General features: G+C 39.9%; 1 protein-coding gene across 5 annotated transcripts in view; it reads left to right on the forward strand.

Moving 5' to 3' along the window:
• The window catches only part of LOC100557693 (cytosolic beta-glucosidase), a 138,724-nt gene extending 121,412 nt beyond the window's left edge, over nt 1–17,312 (forward strand). For all 5 annotated transcript variants that reach the window (XM_008111286.3, XM_003221351.4, XM_008111287.3 and 2 more), the window contains one exon: nt 15,181–17,312. In XM_008111286.3, coding sequence (XP_008109493.2) covers nt 15,181–15,386 — 206 coding nt within the window. In that variant the 3' untranslated portion in view covers nt 15,387–17,312. The remainder of the gene's footprint in view (nt 1–15,180) is intronic.
• The last annotated feature ends 7,985 nt before the right edge of the window (nt 17,313–25,297 follow it).

Genomic DNA, 25,297 nt, shown 5'->3' on the forward strand with positions numbered 1-25,297 from the left:
TCATAACAAGAACTGTGCGTGCAATGAGGTCTGCCTTTGATCTAATTCGAAAGGAATTCTTCTTCATCAGAAGATAGCAGAAAAATAGGATCAGAACACACTGTTCATTGTTGCCATTGGCTTTGGAGCATTTGCAAATCTAAGTGCTTTGCAGAGAGACAGCACTGTGATGTGGCTGCTGCTGCTATATCACTAATAACCTTATTCCCAGACCCCAGGTGACCTTTTGGTCCCTCCTGGGGTGAAGAAGTAGTTCACCGTCTGCGTAGTGAATGGAGAATGCTGGTCTTGCAGAATTTGGATAATCGGCAGAGATTTTTGCAGTGGCAGATCAGTCCAAGCTGAGTTCAAAGAATAAATGTGCCTCGTAGTTTCATTCTACTTTGTTAGACCAGCAAGGACAGAAACATTCCACGCAAATCAAATATTTGAAAAGTCGAGTCAAAATGTCATGTGATAGAATGGAATATATAAATCCGGGTGTGTGAGTGTGTGTGTATTCTAAATGAGATTTCTAAATGACCCTCTGCTATGTGCCTGGTTGGTGTTGAGAAGGGGTCATGGCTTAGTGCTATAGGATCTGCTTTGCATATAAAAACCTCCTTGTTAAAAAGAAAACACCTGTTAAAATGAATTAGGCAGCAAGATTGGAAAATATATCTATATAAGGCTCTTGGGAGTAACTGCTAATCAGTTAACATGGTAGTGGCCCTGGATGGATCAGTCATCACAGACCCAAGTTGCCATTTTTATGGCAACCTTATCAAAAGATCTTCTTGGCAAAATATCTTGAGAGAAGGTTTGCTTTTGTGTTTGCTTTAGGCTGAGAGCATAAAGCTTACAATCAAAGAATTATAGAACTGAAAGAGGATGCAAGGGCCACCCGGTCCAATACCATTCTGTCAGGCAGGAATATACAAAGGACTCTTAATATATGATGATTCAACCTTTGTTTTAAAACTTCCAAAGAAGAAGACTCCATCATATTCTGAGCGTCAGGACCCTGGCTGCAGAGCACCAATAACCTTACACAGAGGCCAGTCTCTATCTAATATCTTTATTAAAGAAATATATAAAATCAATAAAAACAAGTGAAGAATATAGTTCAGAAGCAGACCTTTCAAAAGAGGTCAAATATAGTCCAAAAATGTATTGTCCAATATGAGATATTAGAGTACAAAGTTTTAATCCACTTGACCGAAACACACACTTTTCCAAGCAATAGTGTGGGGAATTAGCAGAGTCCTAGAGTTCAATGAAGCTTGACAACAAGGCTGGAATTAAACTTGATTCTTGGCTAGATTCATAACTGGAAACAAAGGCAAAACATGAGCGTGGAGCAGGGTCCGTGGTAAAACTGCAAGGCTAGGCAAGGCTTGAAAACTTGATCCAAGAAGCAAGGAACTAGGGTACGAAGTCCACACACGATCTCTCTCCTGAAGCTGATCAATTGACTCCGCAAAGAATTCCTCGCGCCAACCACCTATATTGGGTCTCGTTTTCCCACCAACAGAACTCTTTCCCTAGAGAACGAGAAGCGAAACCCAACTCTGTCCAGATGTGTGACTCCTTAGAATTTCCCAAGGGAAGCAAGCCTAATCAGCTTGATTTCTGGCAGCAATGCATAAACTCCTCCGTTGAGCTTCTCTGTTTCCCCTTTCTCTGGAATAAGATTCTTTTCTGGGAAACGGGGGGGAGTTCTGCCCAAGGCCTGTTTGGCTAAATTCTTGAGGACAAACATCAACATCCTGCAGGTGAAGAGACTCCGGCTCTTGCTGAACCGGCGAAAACCCCATGTTTTCCTCTTCGTCTGCCACAATAGTACTAGGAACAGGACTACAAGGCCCATGAGTCATCACACTGAGGCAGTTAGTTCCATTATTGAACAACTCTTACCGTCAGGAGGTCCTTCCTAATGTTTAGGAAGAATCTCTTTTCCTGTAGTTTGAATCCGTTGCTCCATGTCTTAGTCTCTAGAACAACAGAACACAAGCTTGCTCTATCCTCAGTATGAGTTTCCATGACTGAGTAGGTTTCCATGCTCAAGCAAGAATGCAGTCCCTGGTGCCCCAGACAGTCGTCATCCTACACCTTCCTGAGAATTTGAGTTTGTTAGAGGGAGCCTTCCTCTGTCTTCTGTCATTAGGGACAATATACCATAGGAGGCTGTCGTCTTCTCGCCGCGGTGTCGGCGAGGTGGCGTATCACCCCAATTCTACAACAGCTGCACTGGCTACCGATTGAGTACCAGATTACTTTCAAGGTGCTAGTACTAACCTTTAAGGCCTTACATGGTTTGGGGCTGGCGTACCTGAGGGCCTGCTTATCCCCCTACCAACCCCAGAGATTACTTCGGTCCAAAGACCAAAATTTGCTTGAAGTCCCTAACATCCGGACTTATCATTTGTCTTCTACTAGGCAGAGAGCTTTCTCAATTGTAGCCCCTTATTTATGGAATGCCTTGCCAGTTGAAACTCGAACTATCCAAGACCTACTTGCCTTTCGGAAAGCCTGTAAAACCTTTCTCTTCCGACGAGCTTTCGATGGGTGAAAAACTCGGGGCTATGTCTGTCCTTATTGATATTTTAAAGCTAATTGTATTGTTTTAATCTACTTCTGTAAACCGCTCCGAGCCAAATTGGGAGTAGTGGTATACAAGTCTAACAAATAAATAAATAAATAAACCTTTTTCTGTTAGGGCACCCTTGTTCCCCTCAGAAGCCCAGTTTGTACCAACACTGATTTCCTTCCAGTTGCAAGTCCATGACTTATTATTACCAGCATTATTTTGATGTTTTAGCTTCCCTTAAAATGTTTAATTTTAAGCCACAAATTATTATATGTTTTAGTCCTCTAATATGTATTTAATACAGGTTTAACCTTTTAATATTGTTATTGTTATTTATTGTCCTATAATGATTTTATTATAGACTGCCCAAAGATCCTTGGATATAAATTGTGAGATATAAATATTTTAATAAGTAAAATAAGATAAGTATTTTGTCATTCAAAGCTCTAAACCACATTAGCTCTCTAGTCACAGTAAGGCAACATCATATATGTTTAGAACTAAGTGAAACTAGAGGCAAACACCAGTCTGGGAACCTGAGCCTCTACTTATTCTTTTCCAAATGATACTGGGAGAGGTGATTTGAATACTGGAAGCAGCAAACAGTGGTGATTCAATATATTAACCCAGTGCAGTAGTGAGAAATTCATTGCATCTGGATCTGGTTTTCCTGGATTGCTTCATGTCACAATCCGATTTATACCTCACCACCAAGCACCATTGTAATTCAAGGAGACATTGCTTAAAGTTAATTTAGGCTGGAGTGAGCTGGTTCTTTTTTCATTCAAAAATGAAAAGTATGCATAATTCTTTAATCCAAAAAGTTTTCAAGTAGAATACATATTTCATAGCATTAAACTCCTGATACAAAAGCAACAATGTTTTCTGAATAAGTATTGATCTGCCATTTGTAGACTAAGGCAAAATTGAGAGTATTTCTTTTAATTCAAAGGGATATGGTTGGGTGTTGGTAGAGAGCAAAAATGTTTTAGGTGCTTTTAGATTGATAGCTCTTTTTCTTTGCTTTGGATTAGAATAACAATTTTTCACTTGTGATAAATGCATGACAAAGGAGAGTCTCACACATTATCATTTTGAAGGTAGCGGTGGATGGGAGAGATTCTCTTATGAAGTAATGTGGTCAGGAGAGGCATCTTCATAATGAGTATTTCTAAGGTGTAATTTTTATCTGCACCAAGATTTGTGGAGCGTGTAAAAGTATTTTTAGAATGGAGCAGAGCCAGCCTTTTTTTAGGTTTACTGTCCCATTTTTACATTCTTCATCCCAGGGTAAGCACTAGGCTTGAGCAATTCAGCTGGAGGGTGATCCATTTTGGGTATCCAAATTTTGTTGGGCACCCAGATCCGTTTTCGGCCTCCCAAAACTCGGCTAATGGAAATATGTTTTTAGCTAGGCAGCCGAAAAATCTGGGAAGATCTGGCCAACTGGTGGCAGTGGGGAACTTACAAGGCTCCCCTTTCCGTCCCTGGGATTCTTTCCTTTCTTCCATTCAAGGGAGTCTGGGTTTCAGCAATAGGATTAAGCAAGGACCCTTCCTGGGACCCTTTCCTTTCTTGCCTGGATTTGAGGAACAGGGTTAAGGAAGCACCTTTCCTAGGACCCTTTCCTTTCTTTTGCCTTCAAGGGAGTCTGGGTTTCAGCAACATGGTTAAGAAAGCATGTGCCATGTACTCCCGAATTGAAGGGAAGAAGCCACGCCTGTCAGCTACATGGGCCGTTTCAGGCGAAAAAAAACATGATGGCTGAACCTTTACTTACGGCCATCTGAACAAGCCAAACAAGCCAGATTGGCTGAAGGGACCCAATCAACCCAAATCTGTGTAAAAGCCTAGCCTGCAGCATACTCCCATTATGTGGCAGACCTGTAAATATACTTTCATTCCCTGAAGTGCCTGATGTAGCAAAACCCTGCCTCTTGAGCAGAGTCGGCCCTAGGTATTTTTCAAGTGTAGGCAAACAGAATTTTGGCGCCCCCCCCCCAACCAATCACTGAAAAATAAAAGCGTTGGATAAGCGAAAATGTTGGATGATAAGGAGGGATTAAGGAAAAGCCTATTAAACATCAAATTACATTAAGATTTTACAAATCAAGCACCAAAACATCATGTTTTACAACAAATCAACAGAAAAAGCAGTCTCGACTGCGCCCCGGTATGTTTGGCGCCCAAAGCGACCGCTTAATTCGCCTCATTGTTGGACCGGCTCTGCTCTTGAGCATAGACCGAGAAGGATAAACCTGGTATGTTTTCCACATTTCTGGAAGATAGCTTTAACCTTTCCATTAAAAAACCCCACAACTTTTGATTGAGGCACTGACTACTTTCTCCACCCGCTCTGCTTCCTTTCCATGCCTCTTCCTCTCCCCTTGCTCTTTCTTTGTGTGTAGTATATGTTTTATGGTTACAGGAATAGCTGAAAAAATTTCATTATTTCCTGCTTTCATTCAGTCCAAATTATTCTCATTTGTATTATATATTCACATATGTGTTCATATCTGATTAACTAGTACAGTTGGGCCTCTGTATCCATTCAACCATCCAGAGCTTGATAATATACCAAATTTAAAAAATTCCCAAAAGTAAACCTTCATTTTGCCATTTTATATAAGGAACACATTTTACTGTATCATCATACATAACGGGGCTTAAGCATCTATGGATTTTAGTATCCACAGAGGAGTGGCTGTTAGAACTAAACCCCAGCAGACACCAAGGTCCCACTGTATTTGCTCCCCCAGAATCATTTCTAAGCACATATAGGGCTTGGATATTGGAATGGAGGTTTCAAACACTGCAGAATATAAAACATCTTGAGGTCTATTTGATCTGGATATGGAGGCTGCAGTTCTGCCAAGTGCAAAAAAATGTAGCATCCTGCAGGAGCCTTTTCAGGATCCAACCTTGGACTTTTTGCTTCTTGCCTGCTTCATATTCCCCTCTTGTCTCTAGCATAAAAACAGCACTATGTTAGGAAATACAACAAATCAAAAAATAGCTGGCATGTGAAAGGGGGTGGAGAACTTTGTCTCAATCTGGGCAAACCTTTAGATTTTTAGCTGTCCATAAAGACGATAAAAATGAAAGATCAAAGAAGCAAAAACTGCTGATGGTCATAGCTCTGAAAAAGAGACTGATTAGAGTTTCATGTCCCAAAATTAGTATTCAGTGAGTCTCCCCCTCCCTTTCTTTCTCAGCTTAGAATGAAGGCTTTCTTTCCCTGGAGGACACAGTGTTTTAAAAGTAACAACATTACTGTTCCTCTAGGTTGTAATTTCTTGAGGTCATGAAAACAAAATAATTGCTATTTTATATAAATAACAGATAATGTTGTTATGTTTCTTGGTGTAATACGTAATGTTTATGCGGTACTCTAAAATAATGGGTTTGGGGAAGCATTGACGCCTTTTTGTATATTTTAAGAGTTTTTTAAAAAAAATACTTAAGCAATATACAAATAATGCATTAATAACAAACTCATAGTGTAACAAAGTCATAGTGTAACTAAAGCATTGACTTTAAAAATATTTTGAGATATGATGGAGAAGATTCGATCAGAAAATCTAATCACTTCACGACTATATTGTTGATACTTTCTTCTGTTGCATATATCACCTTTGCCTACTCCTTATAAACCATGTGGTGCAAAGTTTTCTACACTAGTGCTTCTTCCAGAAATGAAAATATTTTAAAGTACTTTGCATTTTCATATATAAGTCAAGGGCTAACATTACAGATTTTGATGTGACTATGAATAAGTCAAAGGTCATTCTGTAGAGAGGGGAAAGTGCCAGCGCTGCCTCGTGGAGCCAACCACCTTTGGCCATTACTACCACCATTTCCCTGTCTGGCATTCAAAAAGGGTAGAGGTGGTGCCACGGGGGAGAAACTAGATGGAATTGGTACTTTTTCTCAGATTTTCCTAGGATGAACTAAGTTCTCACCTTTCACCATTTTGCTCAGAGAAGGGACTGGTTCTTTCATACTGCAGCCTTTCCCATTTCGCCACTTATTTTGTTTTTTTTTTGTTTGATTGGCTGGACAATTTCCCCCAGGAACTTTACATCTCTAGATATTACTGGGAGAATTCCATACAAATGATCTTTTCCTGAATTTCATTCTACTCTTAGGAGTAGGGCCTTATATTTCAGCAAATCCTGTTTGCAAAATGTTTTTACTGTCTTCACTACCTCAAATATATCTCACGACTCATATAGTTATGATTTGTCAGAAAACTTTGGTTAAATGTCGGGGCTGATTTGCACACTCCTAACAGTGTATAGACTGAATATGTGGTGAGGTATGCAGATCACTGTGTTTGATTTGCTCCCAAGGGTGCCTCAAGGCCCAATTTCCCCTCCACACATTGATGTAGGAACTACATACCAGGAAGATGCATCCCTGGAGAGTTTCCAGGAAGGACAGAAACAATTATGTGGCCAACGGGAGGCAAAAGTATGGTACAGTTACCTGGGACTTGATTCCCCCCTCCCTTCCCTAGATAGCTTAAGAAGCACTGATCTAAAGCACTTCAATTTATTGCCAATGAAACCCTTAAGCAGATAAAAGCGAGAGAAGTTTGATAAATTGAATTTCACCTGATGTTTTCCCCTGCCTATTTTTTCCTATTAAACATGCTGACTCTTTCACTGTACCTGCTTCCACAGTCACAAATCTGCTGTTTGTCTCTTCCTAGACAGTAGGCACTATAAAGTTGTCAGTTTGTGAACAATGCTTGCAAAATGCCACTCATAAGAAATCCCTAGTATTTATCCTTAATCCTCTTTATTGATGCTCAAATGTTTAGTTTCTGTCTGTCTTCTACTATAGCTACGATTACCAGCTGAAACACACACACACCTGAAATGTAAATCAGCATTGACACATTGAACTGACAGCTCATATTTTGTTTTAGTTTACAGTCAGTGAGTTGCAAACAACTTCTAGCCCAAACACTGTAAATATGGGTCCAGTTCATATGTTTGGTGGTACCCAGATATCACCTATGTAAGCATATAGCTCTGCAAGTTGGCATAAATTACATGGAAATGTAGATAGTATGAATCAATGTCATTACATGCCATTGCATTAATTAAAAATCAGGTTTAGGCACAAAAAGGGACTATGGTTATCACAAATTAGTATACATCTTTCTGTATATAGTGGTTAAACTGAAGGATTTTCTTTTCTTTTCTTTTTGGAACACCAAATGCAGGAAACATAAAATACAGTATGTCTCAGTTGGCTAATTGAAGGAACTTTGCAGTTTCAATCCCTTGGCTTTTATCACAGTCTTCACTGATCTAACAGCCACAAGATATGTTAGAACACAATTTCAATTGTTACTAACTAGCATGGGTCATGCCATAGGAGCTGGAGGCCCAAACATCTGGAGGCACAGCCCCATATTGTACTATGAAAGGCTATTTTTCCTAGCTGTATGGAGATCTTTCAGTTGAGAAATTCAAGTAGTTGTCAGTGTGAAGAACCAGTAAATTGATGTCATAACACTTTAAGGATGGAAAGACCTTGTGGAGACTGAGTGTCCCATGGTATCAAAGCTAACACAAAGATCAAGGAAAGAAAGTGTGCAGAAGAAACCCTACAAGAAGAAGAGGGGCAATGTATAAGGCAAGACAAATGATGTACTCTGACATATACTTGAAATGGTACTTTCAGCTGTTGTGACCACCCATGGTGATTAATTAATTAGCCAGTCTTCCTGATACAATGATTAATGGCACAATGGGTGTAAATAAATCTATGCTAATTAATAATGGGGCTGTCATCAGAGTACTTAGGCACAGGAGCTGGGATTCAGAATACGGTTTTTCGTCTGTAGGTATCCTGTCACGTAGAAACATCACACACATAGATGGCCACACATAGGAGTGTTATCCATGCAGTAAACTCTAGCTTATAAATGGGGTTTGGAATTCTATTTCCAATGTATGACATATTAAGGATGGTGCCTGCACCACTGGTTTCCATGCAACCTGCTCTATCACTGGGATTCAGCTCTCTGAAAAAAGTTGACTTCCATATCATCTGGTTCAAATGCTAAGGTTGTTGGCTGATCTTCTCCTCTGTGCAGAAACAGGTGCCGACCAGTACTCCCTGTTGTTGCACCCCAGTTGTGGAGGTCTTTCCCAAGCACTGAGATTCTAATGGTTCAAGGGGCTGTCAGAAAGTAGGATATGTTCTTCAAAATGAAACTTGGAGGGTAAAAAATTAATTCATTATAGAGGTTTCTGGAATGGTGCCACCAATCTTAAGGAGGTAGATATAAAGATATGGTAGTAGACAAAGTGGTAGAGGATATTATTTGTTTTCATTTCCATTTCCTGGGACCCAAAGTAGAGACAAATTGTGAAGCTAACTGGGGTCAATTCTACACAAACACATAATGCGGGTGGGAACTGTTATTGAAAACACCAGTTCCAGCCTGCATTGTGACCTGAGGGTACATCCTGAGCCACCTCAGCAGTGAGAGAGTGTCCCTACTGCCCAATTGTGCTGAAGCTAGTTCAGCACCACTAGGCAAGGGCCCAATAGCCACCCCGTCTCTGTCCTCTGGCAGCGACAGGGAAAGAGGGGGCAGGAAAAGACAGCCATCCCCCATCATCGGGCTGCTTGATGCTGGGGAGTTATGGAATGGCTGTCAAGACATCGTGCACCAAGATTTAGCTTTCCCCTTTGTGGTTTTTTTTTTTAATCCTGGGGTGCAGCCACATTGAATAGCCTTTCCCTGCGTTAATCTGGATCATCCCACAGGCTGATCCAACCCCACACCGACCTCAAAAGTCAATATATATGGGGCTAGGGGCAGGAGCCCCGGTGGCACTGAGCTGCTGAACTTGCAGACCGAAAGGTGCCAGGTTCAAATCCCGGGAGCAGCTTGAGCGCCCGCTGTTAGCTCCAGCTCCTGCCAACCTAGCAGTTCGAAAACATGCAAATGTGAGTAGATCAATAGGTACTGCTCCGGCGGGAAGGTAACGGTGCTCCATGCAGTCATGCCGGCCACATGACCTTGGAGGTGTCTACAGACAACGCTGGCCTTTCGGCTTAGAAATGGAGATGAGCACCAACCCCCAGAGTCAGACATGATTGGACTTAACATCAGGGAAAACCTTTACCTTTTAGGGGCACAGCTAGGTATGTGTGTGTTCCTACAGCTCAGCCATGCCAAAGCCAGTTAAGTTACACTGGGTAGAAGCCCAACTGTCAGCTACAGCAGTGACAGGTCTACATACCTGCTCCTCAGCAGCCTTCTTTCCTGGGTCTGTGCCATGTCACCAGCAGATTTTCAGTATAGATGGGACCTGAAGCATCTTCTACTATATGCAGATAGTGATCAGTATAGATGGGACCTGGAACATCTTCCACCATATGCAGATAGCTGTTACAGGATGAGCACTAATCTGGTACAGGGAGTCTCCGAGTTACAAACATCCAACTTACAAATGACTCATTGTAAAGAACAGGGGGTGAGACAACAGAAAGTGAGAGAAATCTACTCCAAGAAGGGAAATTCACTCCTAAAATAGTTATTATGGGGGAAAAGATGTCTGAACTGAAGTTTTATCCCCAATCCTTGTTTCCACAACAAGTCTTTTTTCCCCCCAAAATCCAATGATCACAGGGACAGAAAGTGAACTGAAAGCTTCTGAACAGGGGCAAAGACAGCAAAACAACCATCACAGGGGTATTAACCCATCTCTGCTATCCAAAACTTTTATATCTGTCTGTCTGTCTGTCTGTCTTTGATTGATGTTACACTTACAAAATGTACCAGTTGTGACTTACATAGAAATTCAGCTTATGAACAAATTTACAGAACTTATCTTGTTCATAATTTGGGGATGGCCTGTATTCTATTTTGCCAAATTTAAGCCCCAGACCCACTGTAATAAGTGTATTGGAGATAGTGCCTTTGGAGATACAGTCATTAATTAATCAGCCCCAGAGGGTTTTTAATAATCTATCCTGTATTTATTATGATTTTACCATTTATGTGTTTTAAATGCAATTTTTTATCTTGTATTTTTGTTTTAGTTGATATATTGTATTACTGTTTTATCTTTTTATAGTGTGATTTGTATTATGTTGCCTATATTTTGTCCTATGTTGTTTGGGCCTCTGCCCCATGTAAGCCGCCCCGAGTCCCCGCGGGGAGATGGTGGCGGGGTATAAATAAACTTTTAATAATAATAATAATAATAATAATAATAATAATAATAATAATAATAATTTGGAAAGCACAGAATATTATACAAAGTGTAACAGAGGGAAAGCTTGTACCCTTGCTTTAAATGTTTGTGTTCTTCATAGTGAATTCTGTTAAAGGTAGGGGCGTATAGACCTTCAAGAATTTCTGAGAAGTTAGCATTTTCTCTTCCTAATTTTTGTCGGAATCCCACAAGTCATCTGGCTTGTTTGTGTCTCTCCCATCACTTGAAGATTATCTGGGCAGAGTGACATAGTTCTAGGTTTGTGCTACACAGGCGAAGGGAAGTTTGAACTCACCTCCTTCTTCCAAGATGAGAGACCTTTGTATTTCTAAATTAGATAGTCTGCTTCCAGGGCAAAATTTAGTTAAGAATCTTCCCCTTGCCCAAACAATGATGGGAGAAAATGAATTGAATAACTGGTGCAGGATGGCAGCAGTGTGCAATTTAGCAAAGAATATTGGGAAATCATGCCTCACGGCTTAGAAATAATGAGCTCCCAACATGTTTTCTAATCAAAGTATCGGCATGAAGTCACCATGTTTAGCAAACGTCCTATCATCAAGGAGGCAGTACATCAAAAGTTCACCATGGATATTATTTTTTACCTCACCTTTGTATTACATTTGCCTTCTTTAGCAACCCATCTCCCTTTTATAATAGTTTAAAGCCATCTCTCCCTCCCCACAAAACAGTAGATGTGTAAGAAGAGCAACCCTTATCACATTTGTTCCAGCTTCGGCGGACCAAGAACCATCCCTGTCGTCCTCAGTTATCTTTGTATGCAGTGCTGTTTTGAGCACAGGTTTAATACACAAAAGATTGTTTCCCCCAAGATTTAGGTACCTCATAAATCAAGCTGACAAGTCACGTGGCAAGGTTTCCTCCTGTTTTGTCTATGGTATGCCAAGAGATTATACAGTAGAGTCCTCAGTGGCTTATTGTCTAATAATGTCAGAGGGTTATATTCTCACCAGGCTATATTAGACTCTACATAGGTGAGCTTTAGCTAAATAAGTGTCTATATTGGTGTGTATTTTGTGTGTGTGTCTGAGAGAGAGAGAAAAAAAGTAGATTTCTCTTGCTGCCCTTGTGCAGTTAATCTTACTCTGAAATCAGCAGTAGTTTCAACAATTATATTTAGGGGCTTTCCCATACAATGCTTCATTTTTCACAAACTATCCTTTGCATGTGAATCAGGGCTGTTGGCGGGAGGGGGGTGTTACAGGTTCAACCCCCCCCCTGAAATTTTTCAGGTTTTGTAAAAAACCTGGTTTACTCATGAATTTTAACTGGTTAACCAAATCTCCATGAGTGTCCACTGAAGTTTATCTGTCTTGAGTATCCACTGAAGTTTATCAGTGGAACCTGATTTCCATTTTATTTTGCTTTATGGAACTACTGTTCGCTAAAAAGAGTTTCAAACTCCCACTCCCTGAATTTTTTTCTGGCTATGGCCCTGATGTGAATATCTTCCATATTAACACATTGTTTTAAAAAATCCTTTTAGTGAGTTTTAAGAATATATTAAGTTGTGTTTTGAAGACTATAGGGAAGCAGTTCATTATATACTTGAATGGAATGTTGTCTAAATCAGGGCTTCTTAAACTTTTCCACACGGGAAATTTTTATATGGCACTGGATATATAGTTATATAAAATACGTATACAAAATAAACATTTGGTGATAATAAATCAGCATTTGCAAGACTTGCTAAGCAGGCTGATTTTTGGGTTGCTGTGAGTTTTCTGGGCTGTATGGCCATGTTCCAGAGGTGTTCTCTCCTGACATTTCGTCCACATCTATGGCAGGAATCCTGAGAGACCTCACAAGCTCTGAGGATGCCTGCCATAGATGTTGGTGAAATTTCAGGAGAGAACGCTTCTTTAACATGGCCATACAGCCCGGAAAACTCACAGCAATCTAGTGATTCCAGCCATGAAAACCTTCATCAACACAAGCTGATTTTCCTTTTTATGGAGTACAACTAAAGCACTGTAAACTACACATTTTTGCTACCAGATTGGTGTAAATGGGTGGAATTCGGAAATCATTTATTGTTGCTAATTTTTTGTGATCCCAACATTGAGTTAAGGGGACCCCATTTGGGGCCAGGACCCACATTTAAGAAGCAGTGGTCTAGATCAGGGTGGGCAATTTAAAGACAGTAAATGTTGCTTCCTTCCAACATTTAGCATGCCTCGCTACTGGCTGTGCTGAGCTAAGACTTATGAAAGTTGTAGTTCAGCAATCTCTGGAAAATGCTGTGAAGAAATACAGTGAAGAAAGAGAATATAACGTATTTTGCCCCACTAGGGAGCACTGGTATATAGCGGTTACATGCATGGGCTGTGTCTGAGGGCTGTTGATAATAAACTTATAAGCAAATGTATTTGGAAAGGCATGGCGTTTTAGAGATCACAACCTTTTGGAAAACTAGAATCTCCATAATCTTTTGGAGAAAAATGGCATTCACAACAATTTGAAAAGCATAGCCTTTTATAAAAGTATGATCCTCCAGAGAAAAGCCAAAAAAACCAGTTTGAGTAAAATCTTGTCTTCAGTGATATATATCCACATGTATTTATGCAAGGCAATTTGGTTCCCAGTTGTTAGACTGATATTCTAGTTGTCTCTGATCTGTTAGGAACAGAAATTATGCCAATGCACAAAATATAGCAGTTCTTCAGAAATGTTCTTTTCAGTGCCCAAAAATATCTACTCTCCCATAAAACATCTTTTTTCTATATCATGCTCTCAAGAGACAAAAATAGACTTTGTTAAAAATAACATATCTGGTTTACTCACAACCTTCATGTATTCAGCATACAGGTACATAACTTGCCAATCCAGTTACAGATAGGATTTGAAGTGGTTTCTCTGTGCAGATAACACAGGGCATCTTTCTTACAATCAACAGCAACATGAGTTTGCTCTTAACTGTCCAAAGTCTCATGGCATCTTATGGAGTCTGTGTTCTAATAAAGTCTGAAGTCTAAAATGGAATCTGAGCTCTCAGCAATAGTCCTAGATCTGATCATGTGGTCTGCAGCCCCGCCCACAACTTCAAGAAACAAAGAGTAAAGGGAAAGCTGCATACCAAAACATACAGATATAATACAGCAAGCAAACAGAATCATATACAAACAAATTACTAGTGGAGGCTTGAAGAAGGTTGCTATTTCCAGCAATGTATGTTTCAAACTAACATTCATTGTTTTTATTTATTTATTTATTTACAGCATTTATATTCTGTCCTTCTCACCCCGAAGGGGACTCAGGGCGGATCACATTACACATATAGGCAAACATTCAATGCCTTCCATCATAGAACAAAGACAGGACAAACATAGGCTCCGAGCGGGCCTCGAACTCACGACCTCCTGGTCAGAGTGATTCATTGCAGTGATTCATTACAGCTGCTCTCCAGCCTGCACCACAGCCCGAGCCCAATGTTTTTGTAAGCATTTTTCATCTAGCATATATTTTCTGTCCAAATTGGTTACCATTGCATCTAAATACGGAACAAAGAGGCCTAGCAGGCACAACAGACTTGATCTCACTTCTCCACTGAATTTATCCAAGCAGGGCCAAATGCAAAAAAAATCGTCAAAACTGATGGAAAGCTTTCACCCAAATGATGAAAGCTCCCTCCATTAAGCTGCATTCATATTACTGCTCCCCAGTCTCTTCTCTTTCCCCCATGTGTGCTTCAACCTTCAGTTCTGATAGTGCTGCGCTTTATCTTTCCTGTTTTCATAGCTGAATCTTTCTCAACTTTTAAGAGCTTAACAGTGCAGTCATAAACATGCTTATTAAGAAGCAAATTTCATTGAGCTCAATGAGTCTTATTTGCAAGTAAATGTGTTAAGATTGTAGACTAAATAATAAAGGAATGCTTCTTATTTGCATATAATAATTTGTATCCCACTGTTCCTAATCTGAAAACAAACCTAAAAAAAATCACAAGCTAAAATCAATAATAATAGCATAACAGAGACAAATATTTCCAAAAGATGGAAGGTTATTATCCTATGGGGTATATAGAAACTTCAGGGAATTTGGGAATGTATATTAAAAATTAAACATTGTTAGTTAAATGAGTTGCATGTATGTGTGTCTTGATAAGGCCAACTGTCTGATCAATAAATCGCTTTAAGCTTTTGAGTTGCATGTCTCTCTCTCTCTCTCTCTCTCTCTCTCTCTGTATGTATGTTTGTGTGTCTGTAAGATGTCTGAGTCTGTGAATATGTGAATGAATGTGTTCCTATGAACACTGTATGCATCCCTTCCAGTCCTAGGGAAGAAAGGTAAATATAATTAAAATGAATCAAATAGGGTTTTCTTTTTGCTTCTTTCTTTCAGCAATTTACATTGATGGAGTCCAACTGAAAGGCTACTTTGTGTGGTCCCTTCTGGACAACTTTGAATGGACCTGTGGCTACCGCTCTCGTTTTGGACTCTTCCATGTCGACTTTGAAAATCCAGCTCTTCCTCGAGTTCCTTATAAATCAGCCATTGAATATGCCAAGGTTGTTGCCAACAATGGGCTGGTTAAATCACAGGAGTAACAAATGCCTGTTAACAATGGGTTACTTATAAATTCCTTCCTTTTAAAAAAACAAAATCTGGTTAGTGCTAATAAAAAAAAATCAGAATGTTCACTACAGTTTACTTGACAGCACCTCTGTTGCAGCAAGAGAAAGCCTCTGAAAAGGCCACCAAGTAAACTGGATTCATAATTAATTATTATCCCCTGTATTAAGTGTAATTAAGTGATTTCCCTTTTAAAAATAAATAGAGAAATGACTGCCTTTTTATTTTTTTTGCATTGTTCACTCTACCGGTTCCTCTCCCTGTGATGATTTCTGACTTCAGCTACATTCTCTTTTGGGTCAGGCAGGACAATCACATGCAAATGGCATGCCTGAGCAATCATGAAACCAAAATTCAGCAGTTCCTCAGGGTTTTGAGGCATCTTGCAAATCCTCAATAATAGTTGAAGGTTGTTTGAGGAGGCCACAGGAGCTGCATATTTCTACTCCTCATTACATAAAGGGGAAGGCACACATAGGACTTCATCACACAAATTTTCGCGTTGTAAGATGCTTGCAGCACACTTCATCCCCAGAGGTCAGCAATGCCCATCACATGACACACACTCACTTCCGATGGGGCTCTGTAGATAAACTGTGGCGCAAGCATCCTATGACACTTCACCTAGAACACGAAAGCCTCCCGGTGTTTTGTAAGGAGAAATGGGGCCAGCACGGGAAGAAACCACATGGTGACACTTCTTCACATGTAATGGGGAAACATCGCTGTGAGTAAGTCAGGACACAGGCACCAGGATTGCCCTGCTACCCCACAGATTTGCCATGGAGGCTAGCAAATGCCCTTGCTGCCCCTCATCAATGTGATGAGATCCATAAAAGAATGAGAAATGAATTTGAAAAATAAAAATGCCAATTTTCTGTAAATTTCAGAATACTTTCTCTTTGCAGATATAAAGAATAGTTCCATATTTTAAACAGAAGTAATCTATGGGAGGGTCCAGAAGCTGTGAAAGATGCAGAATCCTCACCAGGCCATTGGTGTTGTAGCTCAGCCTGAGCCTGAGCTTGGGCCCATTCAGCCAGTAATTGTCCCTGCACCTGATTTGCCAGAGGACCCTTGGTTTGGACCTGACATGCAGCCAGAGTTTGGGCCTGAGATGCAACCAGCTTTACCAGAGGACTCTGGGTTTGAGCCTGAGATGCAGCCAGAGTCTGTTCCAGTAGATTCTGGGACCAGAGACAGAATGGTTGCAAGCAGGCATTTTGAATCATATTCCTCTCCGCCATCAAGGCCAGTTCACCAGGTGTCAGATGGACATTTTAGTTTGGAGGAGGATAATGAGTTTGACAGGAGGGGAGCAACAACTCATCGAAGGAAGGAACGAGAATGTTTACAGAGAAGTAAACGACTGCTAATGAGTAGTTTTCTCATGAGAGAAAGAGTTTTCTCATGAAAGAAAGACCTTAGATTTTCCTTAAATGCCTTGCTCTTCTCTGCTATAGCAGAGGTGGCAACATTGCAATTCAAGAGAGAAAGATCTTTGTTCCATGTTCCTGTATATTCTTGCATCCATGGATTTTGCTACAAATTCCAGCCTTGTTTTGCCTTTGGATCCAGGTATATGTTCCAATAACTTTGCTGCTTGGATTTCTATTAACTTGGATTACTTTGGAGTTTGATCCTGCAACCTAGCCTTGTTTCCTGTGGTTCCAGTTTGTCTCATGCCTTGGATTTGAACCTTGTTTGGTCTATTCTTGATGCCTTTCCTGGGACTGAGTTTGATATCTGGTTTGGACTATGTTTTTGGGTGACTTTCTTAAACTCTTGCTTTAAGATTTTCAAGTACATTACTTTTGTGGATTTAAATCCATTTTATTGACTCTGAACTTTATTTGCTTGTGCTTACTTATAACCTTCAATAAACAGCTTTTTTGCTTATATTCTAGGGCTCCAGTGTGATTTTGAGGTGCCTAGGGCTGCAACAATTGGAAAACATCATAATCTAGCAGTCTGGCACTTGTAATTTCTGTGACCAACATTAAAAAACATTTAAACTACAAGCAATCCCCGAATTACAAATATCCAACTTACAAATGACTCATAGTTAAGAACGGGGTGAAGCAACAGGAGGTGAGAGAAATCTACCCCTTGGAAGGGAAATTTACTCCTGGAAGAGTTATCATGGGGAAAATGTGTCTCTACTGAAGCTTTATCTCCAATCCTTGTTTCCACAACAAGGCAAATGTTTCACAATCCATAGATCACAGGGCAAATCCCCACACTGTCACCCATGTTAGGGGCCTCCATGTGATGAAGTCCTCTTTCACATTAAATTTTTAGAACTGGAAAGTCCAAATAGCCTATCTGAGCTTCCAAGAAATAAGTCTGAGAAAGGCACAAACAGAGTTTCAGAGGTGTACCCCAAGGCCTTTTTGCCTGTAGAAATGGCTAGCAAATGAGTTTGTTCCTATCTCAGAGCTAATGCTTTGGTTAAGTACCTCAGTGTGAGGGAGTAACAAGGAGAGAGAGAATATACTGCCTGGGAGCTATTTAAGTTTCTCTCATGCAAACGTCATTTTGATCAGAATGTGGTTCAGAGCAATAGGAGAATCTCTGCAGGGCCACACACTCATGTTGATTAGCCTAGGGGGGAAACCCAAGGCATTGGGCTGCCAATAGAATAGTTAGGTTAATGCAAAAAAATGTGGGGGAGGGAGATCATTGTGCTTCCTAAAACACGGCAGGCATCATGCCCAAGGCTGTGCTTACAGGGATAAGTGAAGCTTCCATTAAGGGAAAACCTAGTGTACTGAGAAATGACCATTCCTCACCCTCTCTTCCACCTGTGTGCAGAGGCAAAGAAAATTCACCAAAATTTAGTCATACTAATATAGGCAGACAACAAAAGAGCTCGCGACCAGTAGCCACCTTGCCATGCTAACAATGGAAGAAAAGATGTTTTTAAAAGACTATATAAAGGAAGCTTTTACAATAGGAAATGTAATCTTACAAAGTGTTACATCTTTTGTATGCATTTTTTAAAAAATACACACAGGATTGATTGCTTAGTTTTAAAAATATATATGCTTTATTTGTTTTAAAAAATCACAGTGCTTACATTCTGCAGCTGTTCACAAAAGACTAGAAGTCAAAAGTGTCTAAGATTGCTTGGCTTTGTTCTGCTGTTTTGTGTAAATCTCACATCTACTTTACCTGTGCAAATGGTACATCAAGGTGTTATGTTGGGATTAAAGCATCCTTGTACTCCCTTTGACATGTAGTATCTATCAGTGGAGGAATTCAGAAAGAAAGTGGGTTGTCCCAAGAGTCAGTGAGTGACTGTGTCTGTTTGTGCAATGTAGCTGTACCTTTATATATCTTGGTATGACTAACAAATGGAAATATTTTAATATCATGGCAAAATGTTGTCATTTCTACTTGCACTGACTGCTTTGAATAAAAGCGCGCTATACCCAAGGCGGCAGTTACCGAGTACAAAAGATAGAATATTTCAAAAAAGAAAAGTGTTATCTTCTAGGCTGAGGCTGTATGCTGTTATATGTTAGCTCTATATATCTAGAAATTGCCCATTTCTTCCTCCAATGTCTTGATTCTGATGTTCAAGTCACAAACAAATATTTCTGTTTGTTATGTGTGCACTAATAAATATATGATCTAAACAATTAATTGTCCATTGGGTTGTTGTATGTTTTCCGGGCTGTATGGCCATGTTCCGGAAGTATTCTCTCCTGACGTTTTGCCCGCATCTATACCTTAAAACCTCTGAGGATGCCTTCCATAGATGTGGTGAAATTTCAGGATAGAATACTTCAGGAACATGGCCACACAGCTCGGAAAGCATACAACAACCCTGTGATCCTGGCCATGGAAGCCTTCGACAACATATTATTGTCCATTTCTGGTTTAAGTGCTATTTAAAAATTCTCTCTGCCACATCCATACATACACACATATCTTGACACAGAATAATTTCCCAAAAACAATATTCTCATTTTACAGAGGAAGATATCAACTGTACAGTAACCATCATATATTTACCCCATACGTACGTACACACACAAACACACACACATATATATATATATATACAGTAGAGTCTCACTTATCCAACATAAACAGGCCGGCAGAATGTTGGATAAGCGAATATGTTGGTTAATAAGGAGAGATTAAGAAAAAGCCTATTAAACATTAAAATAGGTTATGATTTTACAAATTAAGCACCAAAACATCATGTTATACAACAAATCTGACAGAAAAAGTAATTCAATACACAGTAATGCTATGCAGTAATTACTGTATTTATTAATTTAGCACCAAAATATCACGATGTATTGAAAACATTGACTACAAAAATGTGTTGGATAATCCAGAACGTTGGATAAGCGAGTGTTGGATAAGTGAGACTCTACTGTACATATATATACATACATACACCGAACACATCGAATAGGTTTAGCCTATGCTTTCTTTCTTCTACATACTCTTTCATACTATTGAGTGACCAAAAAAAAAAAAGAACCCAGAATAGGACTACAGATACAGACAGAAGCAAACTGGATCCAAAGTTGCTGAAATCAACGAAGGCAAGATATAGCCATCAATATCATATCACTGGTGTTACCAGGCTTTCGACATTCATGACCTGCAGGACTGACAATCGGGAAGTAGTTCTAAACAGGTTTGTGGTTCTGCTTGTAAAGGTTCATTTCTATTCACTTAGCGTTGCCTTTCTCTAAAAAATTAACCTCTTGATCACATTCATAAATGTGATGTACACATTTCAACTTTTAGAAAGGACCTGCCCTCCAAAATGCAAGCTATTTTGGCACCTTGTTCCCGTTCACACAAAATGAAAATCTTCCCAGCCCTCAAATTGGGAGATACTTACAATAAGGGGCACTTGGCAATTCTATCTGCTGTTGAGGATATACCTTTGTGCAAAATTGAATGCCTGGTATTCATTCCCATTCCTGTGGAGAAAACCAATCCAAAAGCCTAGCCACAGTGAGAACTCAGAAATAAATTCCTCCTGATTCTGGGACTATTTCTCCCCTGGTATGGACATGTGTAGACTTCAATATGTAGAGTAGAGCTTTCAAAATATTTCATATTGGTGACACACATTTTAGCCATGCATCATTTTGCAGCACAGTAATTCAGATTTATTAGTAAACTGGAGGCTAAACCAACCCCTTATAAGAGATACAACGTAAACTATTGTAATAAAATGTATGCGGACACATTAGTATTTTTAATCAATGATTTATTGCTTATTTCATATATACTTAGAGGTTTCCCATGATGTTCCCATGACACACCTAGAGCACTTCCATACAGTGGAAAAGTCTGCTTCGATGCAGGTTTAAAAAACCCAGGTTAGGGTGGACTGTAGTCCACACGCCAGCCACAAAAGCCAGTGCTTTTGTGGCTGAGTGTCCAGATGTGCTCCCGGTACCTTCTGGCAGAACACCCAGACACTCTAATCGTGGGACAACCACAATTCCTGAGAACTTCAAGCTATGTTTGGAAGCAGTGATGAGTTGGCTGCGAGCAAGTAGACTAAAAGTGAATTCCACAAAAACTGAGATACTCTGGCCCGGCCAGCCACCAGAGTTAATCCAGTCACTGCCTGACTTTGATGGGGAAGTTCTGGTTCCATCTCCTACTGTTAAAAGCCTTGGTGTTGTGTTGGACTCATTGCTGTCAATGGAGGCCCAGATCACTGCCATAAATAAGCAGGCCTTTTTTCATCTTCGTCAGGCAAGGAAATTGGCATCCTACCTTTCGATAGAAGCATTGGCAACAGTAATCCATGCAACTGTCACCACTAGGTTGGATTATTGTAACGCCTTATATGCTGGCCTTCTGAAGACAAAAACCCATAAGATCCGAATGGTCCAAAATGCGGCAGCCAGGCTGCTAGCAGGATAATCTATAAGATCCCATATTACACCGATTCTCAAACAACTGCATTGGCTACCAATAGAACATTGGATCTCTTACAAGATACTGATCCTGATATTTAGAGCACGAAATGGCCAAGGACCATTATATCTTAGGGACCTTTTTTCCATCAGTAGTCACCTCGATCTTCCCAGGAAAATCTCCTATACGTACTGGGCCCTAGGGAGGTACACCTGGAAGCTACAAGGCGTAGAGCCTTTTCAACCTATGCTCCAATTCTGTGGAACCCATTGCCTCCATATGTTAGAGCAATGTCAGAGTTGCGACCTTTTGTAAAAGCGCACAAGACTTGGCTGTTTGGTTGTGCATTTAAGTAAATCAGATCTAATTTGCCAAATAGTCACTGTTAAATGTTTTTAGGTTGAATGTTTTTATGATGAATGTTTTTTATATTGTGGAATGATATTTTAAATTGTAAGTCGCTCGGAGCACTCTGGTGGAGAGCGACTAATTAAGAAATAAAGTGAAGTGAAGATAGGGCCAGCAGAAGGGAAATGCCAGCCAGGTAAATTATTTTACTTTTTAAAGAGGCTTGGGGATCCAAGAAGGCACGGAATAAACACATTATCAAATTAATTCACCACAAACCAGGGTTTGTCACAGACGTCATCTAGACAGCCCCCTTTTTATTGCGGGAAGTCCTGCTCTGGATGCGCCCCTACACATTGCAGCCAACACATTAATTTGTCATGACACACAGTTTGGAAAGCTCTGATGTAGAGACTGATTTCCTGGCCTCACTTTGATTCTTAAATGACCTTGTTTACTAGGCCGCTTACATATGTCTTCCATGTGCATGCTTGCTCCACCCATCATAGAAATTATGAAAACTTTTACATGCATATGTGAACTAACCTGTTCACAGTACATTCAGACACGCAAATATTATCTCTGAATGTTTTAGGCATCAAGTGATTAATATGCATATATGCAACGCCCTCCGGTAATAAAGCCATGAACAAAGTATAGGCTAATTAGACACTGCTTTCGTTAAGTTTCGTGAAAGAGTAGAGGACACGATACCTCTCAGAAACAAACTCAACTTATTTTTTAAAGAAAAAGTCAAATTTCCTATTTGTTTAGGCAATAGTATAATCATTGTGCACTCTATCTTCCTGTATCAAAGGCACCTTGATTCCTGGATGCCTTTCATGTTAGATTGCAGGTAGAAAAAAATTGGCAATGAAAATACTGTCACTTACTCTGGAGCAAAGGGTAAAAGAACTGAGTTGCATCCCACTGTTTTTAAAGTCAACTTACTTCACAAAAAGTGAATTAAAGTATACGTATGCAAGATTATAAATTCAGTTCTGTCTTCTTTTAGTCTGCTAATTGTTACTATCTAATTGCACAATAAACATCCTTAAATCACATAACTTTAAAATGAATTTATGTCTGCGGTTTATTTCATTTGTATTTTAAACAGTTCCTCCGCCTCAGATTTTACAGTGTATCTTTATTTACAATGCACTTTATCCTCTTATATTATTATCCAAGATAGAAGAGTTTCCCTTCCTTTAATTAGGACACTGGGTGGAATATTATTTATCCTAGTGGGCATATTTATTTGTTTTACTATGAGACAAAAGGCTATATATTTTCCTCAGCAAAGCAGTATTAATATTCTCTTTCTAAATAACATGCTCAGTCACATTTGGCCTATCAGGTGAAATAAATATTCCAAATGCTGGCAGACACCCCACCCCCCAAAAGTGCAGTGGCCATCTGCACTTCTCTGTTGGGCTTTAAAGGACATCTCTCTCTTCCAAAGTTTTATAATACAAAGGGCAATTCACTAATTAGTACAGTAAATTAGTGTTGCCATGAGGTTAAAGTGGGGGGGGGGGGGGAGACTAGCCAGCCCCTGCAGTATTTCAATTAATGTTATTTTTAATTGCTTGTATTAGCATTTGAGAACAAGATTGATTAGCTTTTGACCATCAAAGAAACAGTTGAAGCTGTTAAATACGGAATGGAAAGTTGTTAATTATACTTAAAATCCATAGGTACCATACATATCAATCTAGAAGGTCATCACAGTATAGCAGAGTAGGTGTGGTTTTGGAGTCTGTTTATTCGAAAACTCTTGAACAGATAACATTACCTGTCGCCTGATTATGGAGTCAATAATGGAAATTAGCTTCTCAATCCATTCTACTTGATGTTTCTAAGAAGTCCCTCAGTTTAGAAGGTTTGTTCTTCTTTAGACCAAGATTAGAACAGAAAATATCAAAGCTGAAACTCAGACCTAGTTGGCAAAGGAGGCTTCTAGAGTTTATCCAGCGGCCAGGAACTTCCCCATGCTATTCTTTCAACAAGTGCTAGTGAAAGAACCACTTTCTAGTGCTTTTCTACTATGCCTGGCATCACTGAGATCAGGGGTATCAAACTCATTTTCATGGAAGACTACATCAGCCTTATGGTTGCCTTCAAAGAGCCGTTGCACCCATGAGCAGAGAATCTCTGTAAAAAGGGCCAACTTTCCCTTCTTTACATAGTGGCCGATGCTCTAGTTTTTACCAAAATGTTACTGATCAACAACTCCCATCACTTGGCATTATCCATCATGTGGACTGGGGATAATGGGAATGGTAACCCAAGGGCACTTGTGGCAATAATAATAATAATAATAATAATAATAATAATAATAATAATAATAATAATAATACTTTATACCCCGCCACCATCTCCCTAACGGGGAATCGGGGCGGCTTACATGGGGCCATGCCCAGAACAATACAATATAACAAAATATAAAACAACACATCATAACACAATTAAACAATACAATAGATAATAATATACATAATACAGCACAAAATCAGAAAAGCAATAAAAACCAGGGCGGGCCACATGAACTCTAAGCTAAAACTCGGGGTGAGAAAGAAATAAGAATAAAAACCACAGGGAACAGGGTCATAAGATAGTGGTACAGTCTAGAGGATAAATATAGGAGGGGAGCAACAAGAAAGAAGTATATGACAGTTACTCTCCAAAAGCACAACGGAAGAGCCATGTCTTGGCTATGAGGTTGGGAAAAGGTTAAATGACATTTTCAAGTCTGACATCCTATCCACCTTGTCTCTAAATTCAAACTCCACTATCCTGACTTTTTTTTTTTTTCATGTCAGGAGCAACCGGAGTTGCTTCTGGAGTGAGAGAATTGACCATCTGCAAGGACGTTGCCCAGGGGACGCCTGGATGTTTTGATGTTTTTACCATCCTTGTGGGAGGCTTCTCTCATGTCCCCGCATGGAGCTGGAGCTGATAGAGGGAGCTCATCCGCGCTCTCCCCGGATGGGATTCGAACCTGGCAGCCTTCAGGTCAGCAACCCAACCTTCAAGTCACAAGGCTTTTATCCCCTAGGCCACCGGAGGCTCCTACTATCCTGACTAAACCAAACAGACTGCAGCCTCCCAGATGTTACTGTATCACAACTCCCATCAGCGATAATCATGATGTCTAATGAAAAGGAATAACTTCATTGTAATCTGGCGTCTGGAGGGCCACATAAAATGACATATCAGTGTGCATTTGGCCCATGGATCTTGTGTTTGGCACATGTGACCTAGATGGTTCTTGCAGAAGCAACAGAAGAACCACAATGTTTTTGAAGCTCTGGGAATTTCAATGCTGCAAAAAGAATTCAATTGCTTCCAGAGGATGGACAAATGGACAGATGGCAGCACCATAAGAAAGGGACAATATTGGTTTCCCCAATGGTTACTTTGTTAAAATCAGTTGATGGAGATTTTTGACCATGTGGAGAATCTGTTCAGTGAAAAAGGCCCTAGGCTTTCAGCACTTGATATTTTGAAGGGCAGCCAAATCCTTGCGCAGGTAAGCTCAGTAACAGGTTTAGCTGCATTCTTAATTATTGACTTTGGTCCACATTTAATACTACTTCACAACAAATAGAGGCACCTTTGCAACTACATT

The sequence above is a fragment of the Anolis carolinensis genome, chromosome 5 (assembly GCF_035594765.1).
Source record: "Anolis carolinensis isolate JA03-04 chromosome 5, rAnoCar3.1.pri, whole genome shotgun sequence".
Classification (NCBI taxonomy): domain Eukaryota; kingdom Metazoa; phylum Chordata; class Lepidosauria; order Squamata; family Dactyloidae; genus Anolis; species Anolis carolinensis.